Source organism: Arachis ipaensis, chromosome B3, assembly GCF_059453495.1.
Source record: "Arachis ipaensis isolate K30076 ecotype BB chromosome B3, ASM5945349v1, whole genome shotgun sequence".
Lineage (NCBI taxonomy): Eukaryota > Viridiplantae > Streptophyta > Magnoliopsida > Fabales > Fabaceae > Arachis > Arachis ipaensis.
Genome location: NC_142438.1, coordinates 10,304,784 through 10,326,593, shown reverse-complemented (window position 1 = coordinate 10,326,593; position 21,810 = coordinate 10,304,784). Strand labels below are relative to the sequence as shown.

General features: G+C 33.4%; 2 protein-coding genes across 2 annotated transcripts; both read left to right on the top strand.

Moving 5' to 3' along the window:
- The first annotated feature begins 6,107 nt into the window (after positions 1 to 6,107).
- LOC107629605 (translocon-associated protein subunit alpha) lies at positions 6,108 to 10,176 on the top strand. Its single transcript, XM_016332424.3, has 8 exons — positions 6,108 to 6,370; positions 7,102 to 7,275; positions 7,383 to 7,433; positions 7,698 to 7,786; positions 8,633 to 8,710; positions 8,814 to 9,017; positions 9,416 to 9,487; positions 9,801 to 10,176. The coding sequence occupies exons 1-8, from the start codon at positions 6,301 to 6,303 to the stop codon at positions 9,849 to 9,851; spliced, it is 789 nt and encodes a 262-aa protein (XP_016187910.1). The 5' UTR covers positions 6,108 to 6,300; the 3' UTR covers positions 9,852 to 10,176.
- A 4,044-nt stretch (positions 10,177 to 14,220) lies between these two features.
- PRP4 (proline-rich protein 4) lies at positions 14,221 to 16,510 on the top strand. The gene is made up of 2 exons (XM_016332426.3): positions 14,221 to 14,645; positions 14,891 to 16,510. The coding sequence occupies exons 1-2, from the start codon at positions 14,477 to 14,479 to the stop codon at positions 16,189 to 16,191; spliced, it is 1,470 nt and encodes a 489-aa protein (XP_016187912.1). The 5' UTR covers positions 14,221 to 14,476; the 3' UTR covers positions 16,192 to 16,510.
- The last annotated feature ends 5,300 nt before the right edge of the window (positions 16,511 to 21,810 follow it).

Genomic DNA, 21,810 nt, shown 5'->3' with positions numbered 1-21,810 from the left:
TAACTTACCAATTGCACCATTTATGTCCCCGATTTTGTTAAAATTGCACCAGGGTCGTCCCTCCCCACATCTCCGGCCAAATTGACTGCCGCCGTCAGTGACATGGCGCTGAGATGCCACGCTGGATCACTTTTGGCGCTAAAAGATGGAACGACGTCGTTTGATATACGTTTAGAACAAAACCCAAATAACCCATAATCACTTCATCTTCCTCTTCGTCTTCTGAAAACCAAAACAACGCACCATGAAGTCTTGAGTTCTGGGCACTGTATAAGGGTTTGAAGGTTGAAAACGTTTTGTTCCGTGGAGTTCGCTGCGATTGTTATAGTTTTGTGCGATCGTTGTCGTTGACGGAAGCAGAAGGAGTTCATCGGGAGCACACGAAGGTACGTTTGAACTCGGAAAAAACAATACTTTTCAACAAAAAAAATATGCATCAATGTCTGTATTTGTTGAAAACTTGATTTTGGGTTGATGAAAGTTTAAAATTTTTTCATTATCTGTTAGGGTTTATGTGGGTGGGGGAGAAATTTTTTTCCATGCTCTGTTTTTAATGCAATTTTAGTTGGGTTAGTTGATGGGTGTTTCTGGTGTTTTGTATGTGATTGAATGTCAATTTTTGTTTTTGCATGTATGAAATCTGATTGTTTGATTCCTGAATTTGGTTTTTTGCATAATGCAGATGGAGACTTTGATGGATATCATGTTCCATCATGGGGGAACACTTAAAAAAAATGATGATGGAATATTAGTGTACTCACCAGATAACAGAACTTGCTTAGGAGATTTAGATGAGGACACGTTGGATGTGTTCTTGTAAGGAACTATTACAAGGAGCTTGGGTATGACAACATAATTCAGTGTTGGTGGCTGCCTCCGGGGAGGAGCTTAGATGGTGGACTGAGGGCTCTTACATGTGATGGTGAGTTAAGAGATATGTGTTTTGCTGCACAGAAGAATGATGGAGTTGTTGATGTGTATTTTGAGCATGGGGTGTCCACACCAGAGGTGATTGCAGGGAATGAAGTTGTAGTATGGCTTGATGATACTTGTGAGGGAGATTTGGTGAGCAAGAAGAACACTAGTGAGGGTCCCAAAGCTGATGGCAACACGTCAAACCCAAATACAGAACCGAATCCCATCCCAAAAGCAAACCCAAGTCCCAAAAACAATCCTATTTCACCCCCCGAAACCAACCCTGTCACTATTTCAAACCCCATTGATGATAACACAACCTCCAATCCAAATCCTGCTAGGGCTCATGACAAACCCATTCTAAAGCCCAATTATAAATCAAAGCCCATGCCAAAGTCAAAGCCCAACCCAACATCCATCTCCAAACCCAAACTGACTGAAAAGCCCATTCAAAAACCCAACCCAGGCCTGAAAACCAAATTGAGAGAGACTACCAAGGCATGCTCCATAGCAAAAGAAAAAGACAAATAAAAAATGAAGTCCAAACCTCAGTTCTTACCTAAGAGAATTACAAGATCTCAAGCTGCTGGAACATATAGAAGGTCTGCTAATAAGGGCAAGAAAGCTCTTCATGTTGACTTAACTGTAAATGATGACTCTAGTGAGGATGATAGTTCAGAAGATAGTTCCTTTAAGCCAATCCAAGAAGACAGTTCTAGCAGTGAAGACAATGCAAGTATGTCCAAACTAAGAAATAGGAAACTAAAAGAAGTCAAGAGACATGCATATGTTGCTGCTAAGACAAAAGAGAACATAATGCAACCAAATGATGCATTGGTTGAGGATGTGTCAGATGGAGAGGTGGAATTGGGGTTTGTGGGAACTCCAGGGATTGTTGATGTGTATGAAGCACTTGACCCAGGTGCAGAGTCTGATGGTGCTAATTCTTGGCACTCAGAGAAGATGAAGACTCCTCCTAATTCAGAGGATGAGCTGCAATCTGATGAGGACTCAGACGAATTCCCAATCTTTAGAAATGGTGCAAGATTCGGTGAGCTACAACTACAAGTGGGGATGAAATTCAATACCAAGTATGAGTTCAGAGAGGATGTAAGAGAGTATACTATCCAATAGGGGAGGATAATTAAATTCAAGAAAAATGACAATATTAGATGCAGGGCTGTGTGCAAGGTGAAAGAGTGTGCATGGGTTGTGTATGCCTCAAGAGACTGTGATGACTCATGTTGGCAGATCAAAACTTTCAACGACGATCATACTTGTGCAAGGGAGAACACCAATAGGGCTGCTAATAGGGCTTGGGTTGCTAGTAAATTAGTGAAAAAGGTAAGAAAATACCCCAGTTTCAAGTAATGTGAGGCTGCTGTGTACTTCAGGACAAAGTGTGACCTTATGCTGAATAGAAATTCCATTGCAAGGGCACTGGCAGATGCAAGGAATGTAGTATATGGGGATGAGAGGGCACAATATGCAAAGTTAAAGGACTATGCTGAAACTTTACTGAAGACGAATCCTGGATCTACGGTTCAGATCTGTGTCGAACCTCAACCAAACGGAGAGGTCATATTTGATAAGATGTACGTCTGTTTGCATGGTTACAATATGGGATTCAAAGCAGGTTGTCGCCCCTTGATCGGGCTTGATGGGGCATTTCTAAAAACACAATTCGAAGGTCAAATCTTGGCTGCTGTGGCACAGGATGCCAATCATCACATTTACGTGATTGCCTGGGCTATAGTTGAAATAGAGAATACGGACACTTGGAAATGGTTCTTGGAACTGCTTCATGCTGATCTTGGAGACTACAAGACTAACGGATGGTGCTTTATTTCTGATATGCAGAAGGTAATGTTACCTTTCATATGCCTTTAACAATCTATGAGTCTCTGAATTTATAATGAACTGTCTTGGAATATTGGTTGTTACATATGGTTGTATTTTGTATGCATGAGGTTGCTTGTGGATAATATGCACAGTTAATTATGTAGCTATAGCAGTAGGGACGAATCGTGCATTTTACACCTAAATGAAGGGACTAAATTATATTAAAATGCGAAAGTCAGGGACTATATTAGGGTCATTAATGTAAACTCAGGGACTGTTCTGTGGCACGATAAAAGTGTGTACATCACTTTTTGGTTTTGACACATAGTGTACCAACAATGTTTTGCAGGGTTTAATTCATGCTGTGCAGGAGGTGATGCCAAGAGTTCACCACCGTTTCTGCGTTTGGCACCTCTGGAGGAACTTCAACAAACAATGGAAGGACCTTGAGTTGAGGGGACTGCTTTGGGAATGTGCCAAATCAACAACGTTCCAGGATTTCATTGATAATCTGAACAAGATTAAGAGGGTGAACGAGGAGGCTTGGGCATATCTCAACAAATGGCCTAGAGAGTCATGGACAAAGTCCCAGTTCAGCCATAGGCCAAAACTGGACAACATTTGCAACAACGCCTGTGAGATTTTCAACGCAAGAATCAAAGAGGCCAGAAGCAAACCCATCATCACATTACTTGAGGAGGTGAGAATGTTTGTGATGAGAACTATTGCGAAGAATAAGGTAAAATTGGCAAATCATGTTGGCATACTCCCCCCTGTAATTCAAAGTCGCCTAGATAAAATCAGAAAAGAATCAAAGAACTGGATGCCTATCTGGACCGGTGATGAAGACTATGAAAAATTTGAGGTTCATGGCATCCAACAAACATGGTAGTGGATCTTGGAAAAAGACTATGCACTTGCTAATTCTGGATGCTGACCGCTGACCTTTATCAACCTCTTTAACTTAATTATTAATATTTGTGTACTTTGATGACTGTGATTGTCTTACTCTGCATTTGTGTGACTAACTGTAGGCATTCCTTGTGTTCATGCATGTGCTGCCCTTGCAAGGGTAAACAAGAGGCCGGAAGACTTTTGTCATCAACTGTGTACTATAGAGGCATACAACAAGACTTATGCCCATCACATTAACCCTCTTCAAGGCCAATCATTGTGGGAGAAATCCATGTACACTCATCCATAGGCCCCTACCATTAGGAGGAGGCCTGAAGCTCTGACAAAGAAAAGGAGAAAAGATGTTGATGAGGGGAACAGTGGTAGCAAGAAAGCCAAACCAAGTGGAAGTTTGAAAAGGGTTTTGAAGCCATTCACATGTAGGTATTGTGGGGTAAAAGGGCATATTAAGAGAGGGTGCTCAAAGAAGAGACTGGATGAAGTAGCTGCTGCTGTTGCAGCTGCAAAGGCTGCTGCAGATAAAGCCAAATCAAAGGCTGCTTCAGAGGCTGGCCCTAAACCTCATACTGCTGCTTCTGCTACTCAGGCTGGCCCTCAACCTCAAACTGCTACTTCTGCTTTAAATCTTGGCCCTCAAGCTCATATTGCTGCTGCACCAGTTGATAAACCTCCTGTTGTGGAGATTGAGATATCACAACCAAACTACGAAGGATCACAGGTAATACAATTCTTGACGAAACAATAGAGCAAAATATATTTTTATTGTTTTCTGGGCTCATGTGTTTGAGCTATTTTCCTGCTGTAGGACATAGCAGGAACTACTGCACCTGCACCATCAAGGCCGGAGAAGTTGCCCACCAAAAGGAGGAGCTCACCACCACCTCAATCAATTCGTGTAGATCCAATGCAAGGAGCCAGTGAGGCAACATCTTTTAGATTGGCCAATTTTATGAAGTTTGTTCCAACTCCCGGTTTCAGAGCACCAAGGAAAAAGAACAATTCATGACTTTGACATCAAGATGTTTAGGACAGTACTTGATTGTTTTGTTAAAGGCAATTAATAGACAGTAGCTTTGTGTAGGTTGCTTGTCAAAACTTTTGTATTGCCAGCCTTGATATATTAGTTGTGGCACTTCTTTTGTTTCTTTAATGTTTGCAACTCAGATATGTAAATGTTTGCTACTCAGATATGTTTATCTTTGCTACTCAGATATGATTATCTTTGCTACTCAGATGATCTATAATTATTTCTCTTTATGATAACTAGTCTATCAAAAACAGGGCATAATATAACTGAAGATAAAAAACCAACTCTTACTTTCATTCATCCATGAACACATTGCATACAACATAACATTGTCAGAACTTCAAAGTCATAACCAATACAACAACTACAACGAACAACACCATCATGCCTAAGAATTGTATCATACATTTTTGGGTCCTCACTTCAGCTTCCAATTTTCCAATCCTCCAGGCTAAATTGACTCTCACTTGCTCATTGTCAACTACAGTTGCATCCACTCTTCCTTCATGTTCCTCTTCTTCTTCTAGATCATCAGCCCAGAGAAAAAATCCACATCATGTTTTTCCCCTAATCTGAATATGAGATATGATAAGAAGTAAAGAACAGAAAATCACTAAACAATTTTTCTCACAAAAAACTCACATTGTAATTTGGACAATCGAAGAAGGGCTTATCTGGGTTGGTATTTGTTCCGGACCAACGAAGCATGGGCCGGCAGCCGCATCCACAGCGGTCAGGCACCCGCGACGGTCTGGTCCGACTCCGCGTTCTCGTCGTCGATCGTGTAGAGCTTCCCTGACCCTGGCTCGGACACCCAATCATGGTTTTCGTTTCAGTTTCACGAGTAACAAAAAGGAAGCATGAGAAGAACGTTGCTGGGCAGAGACAAGAAAAACGTTGCTGGACAGAGACAAGAAGATGAAGTGGGATAACGACGTCATGCTACAAATTAGGGTTAAAACTAGGTATAGGGACCAAATTGGGTCAAACAGTTTCAATTGCCACCTCAGCTAGCCGTTATCTACGCCAGCGTGGCATCTCAGCGCCATGTCTCTGCCGGCGGCAGTCAATTTGGTCGGAGATGTGGGGAGGGACGACCCTGGTGCAATTTTAACAAAGTCGGGAACATAAATGGTACAATTGGTAAGTTAGAAACTAAATTGGTGCAAATCGGGAATCTCAGGACCACTTTGGAGTTTAACTCCAAATTTTTCTAATTTTGATCGAACTAATTTAGTGCTTTTTAATTGGAGGGTGGATTGAGATTGAATTGAAACCTCATAATATTGAATCTTATACTGTTATACATTTATTTATTTTATTTTATATACTTTATTTGCTATTTTTGCTTCTTCGATGAGTAGGATAATAGAGTCATTAATTGCCACGTAAATGGACCAATAAGAGAGTGACAAACCAGGCGCAAGTGAAACGACACTGTTCTGATGTCGTATTGTGATTTGGGAAAAACATGAATCTCACGAACACAAACATTACAAATCTCTAAGCTTCTTTCGGAGTGTTGAAAATTCCACATTTATCACAACACCACCATCACCAACACCAACCCTAGGGAGAAGAAAAGGACCCTCCTTTCACTCATGGCTTCCGTCAAAACCTTCTGGATTTTCTCTCTCGTTCTTCTCCTCCTCGCTTCTCCTTTCGTTCAAGGTCAGCTACCCCCAAATTGTAGATCTAGATCTGCTTTTGAACTACGATCCATGCATGTTTCTGTTGCCATGATCTGTTATTGGATTTGTCATGGAAATGAAGATTCCTTTCAACTTTTTCTTTCTTTAATTGCTACCCGAGTGGTTCTCTTTTCAGCTCCGGTTTTGAGCTTTGATCTGCTTTTAGCTCCGTTGAATTTTGACTTTTTGGGATTATGACCATTGTTGGAAATCGTGATTTTGTTTTGTTTTTTTTTTTTATCAGCTTTGTTTTGTTAATACGAGTGCACCGCATTACCCTTCTGAGGAATTGAGCTATGGATAGTGAAAAATATAATTTTTTTATCATAAATTTTTTTTTGGCACTTGACTACTGGCATTATATTTTAGGACCAATTATGGAAACATTCAGCAGCGTTTAAATAAATTTGATGTTGATTTGTTAGTGAATTTTTCAAAGCGAATTCTCAATTCGAATCATGAATCTCGTGAAGCGTTTATGCCACTAAATGAATGCTACATTTATCTGGTTTTGTTCATATGCATGGTTGTTCTGTTAGCATGGTTTTGATTATAAGCTTGATAGAGCTTGTATTTTAGTATTTTACTCTCTCTGTGATATTTTGGTTTATTTGCTCTCATTCCCTACTGACAAATAACTTGTATGCATGTTTGTTTTTATGCATTCTGTGCATGACCATGATTGAAGTTAGTTCTTTTCTTCTTTGCTAGTTGCTAGGTGCCAGTCTGATTCAGATTCAGATGAAGCTGTGGACACTACCACTGAAGAATCAAATGATATTGGCATCGTTGGTGATGATGTCCAAGATTTTGGTGATGCAACGACCTTCCCTGCTGCTCCTGGAGTTGATACCATATGTGTTTTTCCGAAAAATAGTGCAAGACGTAATAGTCATTATGCTTATCCCACAAAAATGTGATTTTCAATGTATTCTTTTATTTGTATTTTTTCAACTGTGGATTGATTTTATTTTATTTTTCATATGATGCAGTGATAACAGCTGGAGAAGAGACAGAACTGCTTGTTGGTTTGAAAAATGATGGTAACAATAAACTTTGATACATGTGATTTTAGCAATGCAGTATCCTGCTTATAGATTTCTGTCCTACTATTGTGCCTTTCATTTTTGTCTTATAACACGCGTTTAAAAATAAACATTTCTTCAGTTTATGTTACATCATTTTTCTTAATAGTTTCTGAGTTCCCTGTTGTTAGAGGCCAGCATTTAAGCAATAAAAATAAATAAATAAATAAATAAAGTTCTCATCCATTAGTTGATTTCATTTGTTATATGGACTGAAAACAGGTGATTCGAGCATGAATGTCATTGCAATTAGGGCTAGTGTTCACCTGCCGTTTGATCATCGTCTGCTTGTCCAAAATCTTACTGCTCAGGTAATAATTTGTCATTGAATTTGGTTATTTGCTTGCATTCAAGGACTATGCTTCCGAAATTACTCTCAGTTTCATGCTTGTTTAGGTCATTAGGTGTTATGAACTTATGCTTCCAAATGATGTAAATGGTGGAGACCCTCAAGAATTTAGGTCAATATTGGGAATAAGGTTTTTATTTTGAAACTGAGAATTTCAAATACTCCAAAAATTAGTTCTGGGTAGCAATACAAGCAAACTTATATAATGTTGGGTAGTTGCAATTTTTAACACATACTGTGATCTGTATTGTTTGGGTGGGTGCACATAACTGACAGAAGGTGGAAGATAGAACAAAGTTTTGTTTTCTTAAAAGACTGGATTTTGATACATCTATTGTTTGATTTTCATACATTAGAATTTAAATTGTGTTATTTGGTATCTCTATCCAATGGCCTTTTAGCAGGTTTGCATATAAAATCTATGGATATGACACCTCTGCAGAAGAAAAGAGAAAGAGAGAGAGAGAGAGAGAGGGGGGGGGGGGGTTGATGATGGGGGTGTAGTTAACTAGTTATGATATCTCCCATTCCCTTTTTATTTTCTCCAGAGTCCCTTTTATCCCATATGGTAGCCTATCATTTTGAAGCTAGAGATTCAGAATACCCAAACATATCTCTGCTTTGACAGCTTTTCCAATTTTCTGCAATTCCTTTTTTCATCTAGTAGCTAATATGTTGTTGAAACTTTGTACCATGACTACATAGCTGACCCTCGAAAGGGCTTGTACCATGTCATTAAGACTATACTGATTCTGGAAATGGTAGCCAGCATATATGATTTAAGTATAAACTTTTGTTGTAATTTCAGGTTTTCAACAATGGTACCGTGCCAGCTTCTGCACAGGCTACATTCCCATATGAATTTGCTGTAAGCAAGTTCTTGCAGGTATTTCCATTGTTTTGAAGGTCAATGATACTTTTGCTTCTTGCTCGGAACATCACAAAGCAGTTACATACGCATTATACCTGATTATTTTTCTTCTGTGCAGCCTGGAACTTTTGACCTTGTTGGCACTATTTTGTATGAGATAGACCAGCATCCTTACCAGAATACCTTCTTTAACGGCACTATTGAAGTTGCCGAGGCCGGTGGCTTTCTTAGCATGGAATCTGTCTTCCTTGTTACTCTTGGAATTGCCCTCCTCGTCCTCCTGGGGCTATGGATTCATGGTCAAATACAACACCTATCTAAGGTATTAACAATCTCTCTACTTTTTCAAAAGTAATCCAATATTAAATGGATTGCTAATCCCAGTCGCAGTAGCTTCAGAGTTTCCGTTGGTCCTGATTTATCGTTGGACTTTTATTTGTTTGTTCATTGCTAACTACCATATGTCATGAGGTCACAAGTTAATTCATTATTTGGAGAGATCATGTTAGTGAATGTGTTGTTTTAACTGATATGGATGGTGTCAGATGTCATATAGATTGGCTTGTTTACGTTTTTTTTTTTTTTTTTGGTTCAAGCATATATAATATTGAGAAACGAAGCTGATTATGATTTAAATTATAAAATAAATCTCTAAACTTTTTGTCTATCTCTCAAGCCACTTTTATACTCTTTCTGATAATGTTATGAATATTTTCTCAGAAAACAAAGAGGGCTCCAAAGGTTGAAGTTGGGACTAGATCAACAGATGCTTCAATGGATGAATGGCTCGAGGTTTGTATGAATGCCGTATATATCGGATTCCATGTCTCCTGCAGCATTTTTAATGCATGCTCTAGGAAAATTTATAGCCACTTTTTTTTTCATTTATAACATTTTCTAGAAGTTACATAAAAAATCAGAAATCAGTGGCTGTGAATGTTCCTGTAGAACAAATAAAATGTGCTTCAAGAGCATGCAAGCATCTCTCTCTCTCTTGCAGTTCTGTTTTAAAGTTGTGTTTTTGTTATCCTCCTTCACTTTTCTTAATACTATAAAACATTGCTAGGCTTCTGAAATCTGTCCATTTCCTGTTTTTTGACACCAGGGAACTGCATATGCTCAGTCCAATGCAAACAAATCAAAGAAGAAGAAGTAGATGAACAAATACTTTCAAGTTTCAGCCACACAAAAGTCTACCATGGAGTGAAGAATCATGTAACTCAGATTAGATTGGAGAGTTTAAACTTTAAAGAGAGCATGAGGAAATAGTTTTAAAATTTAGGCTGAAAGTCCTGCCCTTCTCTGTTGTAGTTTAAAAGAAGTTTCTACATTTTTTTTTACTTATCCCAATGAAGTTGAGTTTTTTTTTTTTTTTCTAAGAAAAACTAACAGGCATATCCGAGTTAGGAAGGATAGCACAACTTTTGTTACTGTTAGAATTTTTGTTAGATAATGTTCGATTTCACTATATTTTTCGCGTTTACTATGGGTGGTGAACTTTGAATTTTGGTTTCTGGTTTCGGGTCCCTGTCTTCCTCTGTTTTACATTCATTAATAATTATTATAGGCAACTGACATGGCATGTAATAGTTTCTTCTGAATATGAATACTGGTGGTTGGGTACTTTGAAAAAGCTCGTAGTTGACACTAAATTAAAAAAAAAAAAGGGCTCTACTAAAAGTGAACTTGCCTCTTAATTATAGCAAATTTTGATAAATTTGATGTTTCTATTTTTTTAATAATGCTAAAGTGTATTTTGGTCTCTTAAATTAGTCAGATCTTAATTTTTTAAAATGACAGTCTTCAATTTGAACGAGTAAAGTGGTAATTAGTTCTTTAAGGATATTGATCTCAAACTAATTAGTCTTTGAAAAAAAGAGTATTAATTAAGTCTTCTAGAAAAGCAAACAGTGGATATGTTATCTTTTTCTATCAATTTATCATTAACATGTATGTTTATGGAGAATTGTCATGGAATAATAACTTTTGAAGTAAAATTTTACATGTTTTGTTAGGATTTATGATAAAATAAAGAGTAATTAACGACAGTTATATGGAAATTCATAAGACAATGAATGTTTCACAATCTACATGGAAATTCATAAGACAATGAATGTTTCACAATCTACAATATCATCATTCTCATGTTTTTGTGACAGCAATGAGACACATTAGTAGATAACGGTATCCGTAAACAGAAGAATATAACATATCCACTGTTTATTATCATAGAGGATTTAATTAATATTTTTATTTTATTTATGAACTAATTAGTCTGATATCAAAATTCTCAAAAACCTAATTGTCACTTTACTCATTTTAAAGAAACCACTTCTATTGACCAATGCCTAATTTTCAACCAACATCTCTCTTCACTTAATGTGGATATATTTTATTCAATCTTGTTACGTGTACATTAAAAATTAATTACTAAAATACAAGTTGAAATATAAAATACATATTAAAAATAAGTTAAATAATACATATATTTATACACAAAATATATAATAACTGATTTAGTAACTAATTTTTAATATATACATAATATTTTTTAATTTTATTTATGGTATAATATCTTAATTTGGTTCATATTACTTAATCAAATTAAAATTAGTAGACACTAACTAAATCACAAGATTCAATTCGAAAACTATATTGACCATGTCTACTGGCCATTATAATGTTATGGTGGTATTTAACTATCACTATACTAAAAGTTGTGAGACAAAAATTTGCCTAAATGTTAACATGGGTCACATTATTTTAAAGTTGAGATCTTAATGGATTATTTTTAAATCAAATTGACTTATCCTCCAGTTTTAGAACCTGAAATGAAAATTACATCTAACTATTATCATGTGCTATACTTGAGCTTATATTTAATAAATGCCGTTCATAGTAGGAGGCTTTAGCTACTTAGCAAAATTAATTTAAGACTATAAATAGCATAAGCAAGTTTAGATTCTTTGGAAAGTGATAGCCAATTCTATAGAATAATTCACTAGAAATTAGCAAAACGTCATAATTTTATTTCTATAATTGATAGAGTTTTGCAATCCTATAACTATATCATATATCCAAAAAAATCATAATGAAAAGATGGATCATAATTCATAATCATGGCAACAACGAATGTCTATGAAATATCTAAATAGGTGTACCTAGAAACTAAAATAGTGGCAATTATTAATTATAACAAGAAAAAATATCTTATAGATTTTAGCCTTTTTATCTTGGAGAGTAAAAGCCTAAAAGGCATTTGAACCCTTATAAAAGACTAGGATATTAAATTATAAGTCTTATTGATTATGATAAAAAATATTTTTCAAGAATAAAAATTGTCTTTTTTATAATAGAAAAAAAAAATACATCATATGCAATGCATACCCTTTTTAAAAATTTAGTTAAAATTGTCAACTTTATATTTAACTTCACTCTTCAAAATATATAATTTGTACATTATTCCTTACATAGCTACCTGCGAAATAGATAACTATACAAACCATGTATATATGCATAAATTAATTATTATAACATAATCTGCCTATTCTACCTAACTACTTTTAGAATTTAGTTTTTCAAGAGTAATTAACGAACAATCTAATTGTTTTCAATGATTTAAAATCCGATGATGTTATTAGTAACCGTTGACATATAATAGAGAACCAACATATGACATATTTGATGACAATTCACATTAAAAAAAAAAAGTTACTATTTTCCCACTATTACATATTTGTCACGGAAGTAAATATTCTTAGCTTGTTCTGATTTCTTATAGTAAGACTGAACTTTAAATTTGAATAAATTGTATAACACTTTACTTTTTAAAATATAAAATAAAATAAATTGTTAAACCTAAACTAATATGGCTCAGGTTAAATAAACTTATGATGGAAGTTACAAAGGTTTAAGTCTATTTGGTTCATAAAAAAAATCAGGCTTTGAATTTGGTCTCTAAACAATACCAATGTGTGTTAAATTGATTATTCTAATAATTTTTTAATTTTTACATGCACGTCACTTGTTAGGAGACCACTTTAATAGATACTAAAAATGTCTTTTTGTGTCATGTTATTATTGGACATTTTTATTAAACCGGTTAATAATTTATTTTTTAATAAACTAGAACAAAATCGATTTATTATAGCAACAATAATAAACTCAATTGTCTGTATTATGATTATTAGACCCGATTTGATCCGATCGAATTACACAATTTAAATCGAATATCTTTAAATTTTTTTATAAAAAAACAAATATATCTCTAATTTTTTGTTTTGCGGACATTTAAATCCCTAAAAATTTAAAAATACAATTAAATTTCTAAAAAAAATAGATTTTGTTATTGTTATTAAAAAAAATCGGTTTTATTCTAATTTGTTAAGAAATTAAAAAATAATCGATTTATTAATACGTTCAATAATAATGCGACACATAAACGTCTTTACAAAAAAGACGTTTTACGTCTTTATGGGATCATCCCCACTTGTTAAATGTCATATAGCACCTTAAAATCGTAATGTGACAAATTTTAGTTCATAAGTGGACAACTATCAATAACACATTTAGTAAAAATTTAACAAAAAAGACAACTTGACTCATTGTTTTTTTATTTTTGAGAAAAATTTATCTTGCATATTCGTAATTATCAGGATACATTAACCTAAAATTAAAGAGAGGATCAACTTTACTCAATGTGGTATCTTTTAAAGGCTATATTGACTCATAGGTGATATTTCAAAAAAAAAAAAAAAACATTTCAAGCATCAAGCTATTGTGGAATACAACTTTTGTAACAGTAGCCTTTTTTTTCCCTATCAATAGTCACAAGACTAAGGGCTATTCTTCACAAGGAATTATGCATCTTCCTATTCTCTCTTTTCTTTTAAGTGGTTCAATCATATTATAGTTGGTCAGCATAATCAACTACTTTACATGAAAAAATTTATACAGGTGCATGTGTGATCATGTTGTCTTTATTATGCTCGAATGCAGAAGCATCACTTTGTTCATAATCCTTTCTGTTATTCTCATAAAACTTCATGTGATACAGTTGATGAAAACTAAGGAATTAGTTGAAGCATGTGGTTCACGCCACCTCATCTTTTGGAACTTCAAAGTTGAAACACCTCAAAGTTTTATTTGACCTTCGGTTGCCATTTATCTTTTTTCTTAATTGAATTACCAACATTTGTCAAACATAGTCTTAGTTAAGAGATTAATGTTAACTGGTTTAGTTAATTTCCTGTTATGTTATACTTTCTGTTTTCTGTTAAAAGTTGAGAGTAAAACAAATCAACCTTTTTCACTTGTGAAGAGTACCAGAAAGCATAAACCGTTCTTTCTCCTTGTCAACACATTAAACACTATGAAGTAAACTTAACAAGTGACGAAATGCATTTATTAGAGACCTTTAAAGTAGGTTGAAACAGATGTTTGACATTAAGATACACTTAGCTGTATGGTTGAGAGTTCATAACACATTCAATGAAAGATAATGCCATTTGCTTTGCAAGGAAACTGCTACACATGCCCTTAATAATGTCTTTTTCTTTCTGTGTAATGTAGTCAGAAACAGGGTCCCTTGAACCATGTGATGATCTTAATTTCATTGTCGGTGAGCCTAACTTAGAAGATATACAATACCCAACATTTATATGTATATATATAATAAGCTTAGCTTATGTGAATCTCAATCTTATCACACACTTACTCACCTTAATAGCTTCTTATTAGTGTTACTGGGAACTGTGACATTATTGCAGTTCCATCAATATAATGCAGATTTTCACTTGGCATCAAGGAGCACTTGTGTGCTTCTTGTTGTCAGTGCTTTTTTTGGGTCTTGGATTTTGCCATGGAGACCAAAGTACATTGGAGGTAGTTGGAATTGGAGAATGCACAGATTGCAAGGAGAATAATATTAACATAGAACAAGCATTTTCTGGTATACACAGTTATTATACTATCTTATATAATACATACAAAATATCTGAATGATTTATTTCTTATACTATTTTGTAAATAATGAAAAAATAAGTTACCATATAATATATTCATACCAATTTAAGTGTTTTAGTACTTTGGAATATGTAGAGAACCTGTCATGTGTACAATCTTGTGGCATGTTCATATTTACTATAAGAGAACCATAACATATATGCAGAATCTTATGAACTTTATATCTTTCAGGATTAAAGGTGAGTATAGATTGCAAAGTATCAAATGGAGACTTCAAAAGAAGAGGTGAAGGTGAGTTTGACAAGAATGGGAACTTCAAAGTAACAATTCCAGAGGACATAGTAAAAGATGGTGAAGTCAAAGAAGAGTGCTATGCTCAATTGCATAGTGCAAAAGCTGCACCATGCCCTGCACATGATGATGATGGCCTTCACCACTCTAAAATAGTTCTCACCAAATCAAAACTTAGCACTGTTGGAAAACTGAAGTTTTCATCAGTTACATGCCCTTCAAAATTCTTCTGGCCTTTGTTCAAACACCCTCTCTTTAACCACCCTCTATTCAAACACCACCCTCTTTTCAAACACCCTCACTTGCCTAAGCTTCCACATATTCCAATTCCTCACAAGAAATTTCCACCAGTTCCACATTTTCCAATTCCTCATAAGAAATTTCCACCATTACCACCAAAACCAAAGATTTTCCATAAACACCCTCACCCTTTCTTTCCACCTATCTATAAAAAACCTCTTCCACCACCAGTTCCAATTGAGAAACCACCTCTTCCTCCACCAGTTCCAATTGAGAAACCACCACTTCCTCCACCAGTTCCAATTGTGAAGCCTCTTCCACCACCAGTTCCAATTGTGAAGCCTCTTCCTCCACCTGTGCCAGTTGTCAAGAAGCCATGTCCACCACCAAAGGTCGAGAAGCCGAAGCCGCCTCCATCGCCACCGGCACCAATAGTTATACCTCCCAAGAAGCCATGTCCACCAAAGACAAAGCCTCCACCATCACCAAAACCATCTCCACCAAAGACAAAGCCTCCACCATCACCAAAACCATCTCCACCAAAGACCAAGCCTCCACCATCACCAAAACCATCTCCACCAAAGACTAAGCCTCCACCATCACCATCACCATCACCACCATATGTTAAACCTCTTCCTCCACCTGTTCCAAAGCCATCATGTCCTCCTCTTCCTCCCAAGATTCTTCCACCTCTTCCCCCCAAGATTCTTCCACCTCCTGTTCCAATTTACAAGCCACCACCAGTAGTTATTGGTAAACCACCATGTCCACCATTTGTGAAACCTCTTCCTCCACTACCAAAGCTTCCACCATGGAAGCCTCTTCCTCCACTACCAAAGCTTCCACCATGGAAGCCTCTTCCTCCTCTTCCAAAGTTGCCACCTTTCAAGAAGCCTCCATGTCCACCCCTTCCTAAGCTCCCTCCAAAGTCCTTCTTCCACCATCACCCCAAGTTTGGAAAATGGCCTCCACTCCCACCTTTCTCTCCTTCTAATCCATAGTTCCATTTTATTAGCCATTGTGCAGAACTAGGTTGTTGTTGTTGTTGGCTTGGCAACTTAATTTGCATGCATGCATGGTTTAATTCTTCATGTCTTTGTTTCTTTTCTTTCTTTGTGTATCATCAAGGATTTTTATGATGTATTTAAATGCAAATAATAAATTGTAAGCCTCCAAGGGATGTAGAATTCGAAGAGCATCATCATGAATGAAGGGTGAGAAAGTGGAAACAGAAATTGATGGATATATGTTCGATTAATTATTTGTACAAGCTTGCAATCAAGTGTATTAATTGATGAACAACTTGAGCAGTATGATTAATTTGCTGTGCTACTCCCATTTCAGAGTAACTATCCTCGGAGAAAAAAAATATTGCAATTTTTTAAAATAAAATGTTCCACAAATACCGAAATTCACAACATGTATGTACCAAAATATAATATAAGAACTAATTTACCATATATTTAAATTTTATTTAAGAATTTATTGTTGGACAATAGGTTACTACATACCCAGGATAACAATTTTCGACCAAATATATAATTAATACATTATTGAGAATTTTATACTAAAACTTACATCAAAATTATTTTACAATATAATTTTTTTTTGAAATTTAAAATTTTTTTACAAACTATACACCTTCTAAGGATATTAATTAAAAATACTACAAAATATTTTTTTTAATAAAAAATACAAAATAATATTTATTTTTAAGTTTCATTGTATCAAATATGTTGAGAAAGCCAAACTTTTCTTAATTTACTCTCTTAACCACTGTTGTTAAGGGCACTTTATACCCGAATTTTCTTTATGGTGAGAATGCAGTTATGGTTGTGTTTGAAAAGAGAGGAAAAAGAAGAGAGGATTGCATTAATGGTTTAAAACTGAGATAAGAGATAATGGAAAGAGTAAAAATAGAATTACAGTTTATTTAAAATATTAGGAATTAAAGTAAATTAGTATTTTTAAAAGTTTTAAAAACCAAAGAGAGAAAAGAATACTTTAATATAAAAAATCAGAGAAAATATTAAAAATGTTTTAGAATTATCAAAATTATCGGCAAAAATATTTTTTAAATTTTATACCAATAAAATATCTTAATAATATTTTAAAACGTCACAAAAATAATTTAAAATATTTTTTTAATAATTGACTAACAACTTAATTTTGTGTCTCGTATAATATTTATATATTTCATTTAAAGATATATTAAAAAAGAATAAACATTTGATTTATAAACTTTTCAACTTTGATAATTAACAAGATTTTATTAAAATTTTATTTTTAATAATCAGATATTTTTATCACGTCTTAAAAAGTTAAAATAATGTGTGAGTTCTTTTATTATTAAAAAGTCGTGAACATTTTTTAGTTAGTGAATTTTAGTATACAGAGCAAAAAGTCATACAGATTTAAAGATATGCTTACACCACACTTTTTAAAGCCACACTTTTCACTTTAAACCGTAACTCTTCACAAAGAAAAGCGTCACCTAATGGAAAAAAGTAAATTAGAAGATTTAAGAGAAGAAATAATTAAGTTATCAAAATTAATAGATCAAAAATTAATGATTTTAACCAATGTTAACTGTAATGACACCGAATTCTTAAAATCAATACAAAATGATTTTTCTCAAAATCTTTATTTTACTATAAGTTTTATTGAAGGACTTCAAAAACTTGAAAAAACTTATTTTTCACACGGAATTTCTAAGAAATGTTACCATGGAAATGATTCCCCACATCTTTATCATACTTTTAACCCACAATTAAATTCTATAGTAGATATGTTTGAAGAAATATTAGTATCCATAAAATTTCAAAGAAATAAGAAAAAAGAGAATCCCAAAGAAGAAAAATTTCAAAATATAATCAACATAACAGATTTAAAAGTAAAACCACCACTAAAATTATGAATATTGAAGAAAAATTAGAAGAAGTTACAATGCTTTTTAAACAATTAAAAATGGCTCGAGAAAATAATATTATGGAACAGGAATTTCAAATAGAAGAAGAATTAGTAAATTCTGAAAATATAGAAAATGAAGAACACATCCTAGATTATTCAAGTGACGAAGAACCAGCAATTCCAATACAAGTAAAAAATGAAGCTGGAACATCTAAGGATAATCAATCTCAATTTAAATGGGAAATAGGTTTTGATAATTATGCTTTTAAAAAAAGGTTTATAAATAAAGATTCAAAATATACAAAAATACCATCAAAATACGTTCCTAAAATCCAGGAAATGGAAGGAGAAAGAATACTCGATTTAGACTGTAAAAAGGATGAAAAAGAAATTTTCGAAAACTGGTTGAATTCCTTCTTATTAGAAGCCTTTACTAATCCAAAACTTAGTGAATTGTCTGGAAGAGACATTTGGAATTACATAGGATTTCATACTAAAGGAGCTATAAGAGATTATATGACATCAATAGAAAACCAAATAATAGAAGAATTAGCAACAAAAACAACAGCTTATGATAAGATATTATATATAATGATGATTCTATATAAAGAATTTTTTGGAAAAAATATTATAGATCATAGACAAGAAGTCTATAATAAAGAATATCAAGAAGCAAAAAATCATTTAGCTAACATTCAGATATATGATTTATGTAATGTGGAGTCTTATATATATGAATATAGAATACATTATTACAAATTAAAAGAAGAAGATAAAAATAATTATCTTAGTATGTATATAACAAAACTTCCATATCCTGCTAATGAATTTATAATGGGAAGATTTATAAGAGAAATAAATAGAGGGACAATTGAAAATAATTTTGGTGGAGCAACCTCTGCAATAAGAGAGGAAATAAAAGAACGTTGTATGCAAGAAGCAACTCAAAAAAGATTTGCAAATATAATTAGAATTTGTTGTCAGGATAATGAAGAGATACCTCAAAAATATGGTCTTAATAAAAATTTTCAAAGAAAAAGAAAATATCAATTTAGAAAAAGAAAATACTATCCAAACTGGAGAAAAAATAGGTATTTTAGAAAGAGAAATAACAATAAAAACAAAAGACAAAAAAATGACTATTGCCCAAATAAAAAAGAAAATTGTAAGTGTTGGTATTGCCAAGAAGAAGGACACTATGCAAATGAATGTCCAAAAAAGAAGGATAAAAATGATCTTACCAAACAAATAGAAATTGCTAAGTCTTGTTTCATGGAACCATTAAAAGAATCTGATGATAACTTAGACTATATTTTTGAATATGTCTCAGAAACAGACTCAGAGACTGAGTAATAATGCCACATTTATTACCATAAAAATATCAGAAAAGTTCATAAATGCTTTCATAGATACTGGAGCAACACAATGCTTTGCTAGTACAAATATAAAGCTTGATTGGAAAAAATTAAAGAAACTATTAAGAGTTAGAATAGCTGACAAATCAATACATAAAATTGACCAAAAAGCAGAGATGGCTGAAGTTTTTATTCAAAATTATAGGTTCATTGTTCCATCTATATATATGTTAGATTCTGGAATGGATTTTATCATAGGCAATAACTTTTTAAAGCTATATCATCCATTCATTCAAGAATTAACATATATAGTTTTAAAAGCTCCACACAATTCTTCAATAAATCAAAAATCAAAACGTATAAAAATACTAACTACTACTATAGATAAGATCTTAAAATTTAAAATATTTTCTATATTAGAAACATGTTATTTAAATTTATACTTTCAGATAAATATTCCAAAAAATAATCTTGAGATAAAGATAGGAGAACTTTTGGATGAAATTTGTGCTGAAAATCCTTTAGATATTAAAAATACAAATAACGAATTAGTAAGCATTAAATTAAAAGATTCTACAAAAGAGATAAATGTTCCAAATAAAATTTCTTATTCCGCAAGAGATAGAGAAGAGTTCTCATTAGAATGTAAAGATCTTTTGGAAAAAGGAATTATAAGATTAAGTAAAAGTCCTCATGCGGCTCCAGCTTTTTACGTCGAAAACAATAATGAAATTAAAAGGGAAAAACGAAGAATGGTTATTAACTATAAGATGAATGAAGCAACTATTGGTGATGCTCATAAACTTCCAAGAAAAGATTCTATTTTAGAAAAAATCAAAGGAGCAACTTGGTTTCATCTCTTGATGCAAAATCAGGATATTGGCAATTTCGTTTAGACGAAGAAACAAAGAAATTAACTGCTTTTACTTGTCCAACAAAAGAATCAACAAGTGTGTTGCTCTATGAATGAAATGTATTACCATTTGGATTAAAACAAGCCCCAGGTATTTATCAAAGATTTATGGAAGAAAATCTAAAAGTTAAATGAATTTGTTTTAGTGTACATTGATGATATACTAATTTTTACAAAACAAGATAAAGAATATCATCTTCAAAAATTATTAATAGTTTTAGAAAGATGTAAAGAAAAATAATTAGTTCTTAGCAAAAAGAAAGCAAGAATAGCAAAACAAGAAATAGAGTTTCTTGAATTAATTCTATCTACTTAAGGAAAGCTAAAACTTCAACCAAATGTTTTAGAAAAGGTAAATTTATTTCCTAATAAAATAGAAGATAGAAAACAATTACAAAGATTTTTAGGGTGTATAAATTATATTTCTGATCAAGGATTTTTAAAGAATATAACAGAATACACTAAAAGCTTATTTCCAAAAATAAGTACTAAAAAAGAGTGGAAATGGGATGAAAAAGATAGTATGCAAATTCAAAGAATTAAAGAATTATGTGAAAAACTTCCAGAACTTTATATTCCAGAAGAAAACGACTACTTAATAGTAGAAACAGATGCTTCAGACATAACCTGATCAGGATGTCTAAAAGCTAAGAAAGCTATAAAAAGTTTGGAACAAGAAAAAGAATCACTAGATTCTAAATATTCCCTAAAGGAATTACTTTGCAGGTATATTTCAGGGACTTTTACTCCAACAGAATAGAGATATACCACTCATGAAAAGAAAACTCTAGCAGCAATTAAATCTCTTAAGAAATGAAAAATTGATTTACTACCCAGAGAATTTACATTAAGGACAGATTCAAGTTACCTAACAGGTTTCATACGATATAATTTAAAAGTTGATTATAATCATGGACGATTGGTAAGATGGCAATTATTTTTGTTACAATATCCAATAAAAATTGAATATATTAAGGGTGAAAAAAATGTTATTGCAGATACATTAACAAGAGAATGGAGTTCGTCTACAACGCATTAGATCAAGAAATTCAAAAATATAAGCAAGAACTCGAAAAATGCAAGCATTGTCAGCAAATAAGGATACAAATCCAATCCCTCAAGAAGGCCATTGAAGCAATGAAATCAACACAACAAGCAAAACCATCAGAGTTCAGCCAGCTAAGCATGGTGGACAAATCAGGTGAAGAAAAAATTTCAGAAAATAAAACAATTGCTGAAATCATTAAAAAATCCACCCAAGATAAAAAATATTATGTAATTTATAATGGCCCCATGAAAGGAGTATATGATGCCTGGGAAAAAGCAGCACCATTCACACATCAATCAAGGATAATTCATAAAGGAGGGTTTTTAACACTGGAAGAGGCAAAGGAATCCTTCAGGAAATATGAAGCTCTCCATCCAGAGCAAACCCTAAAAAG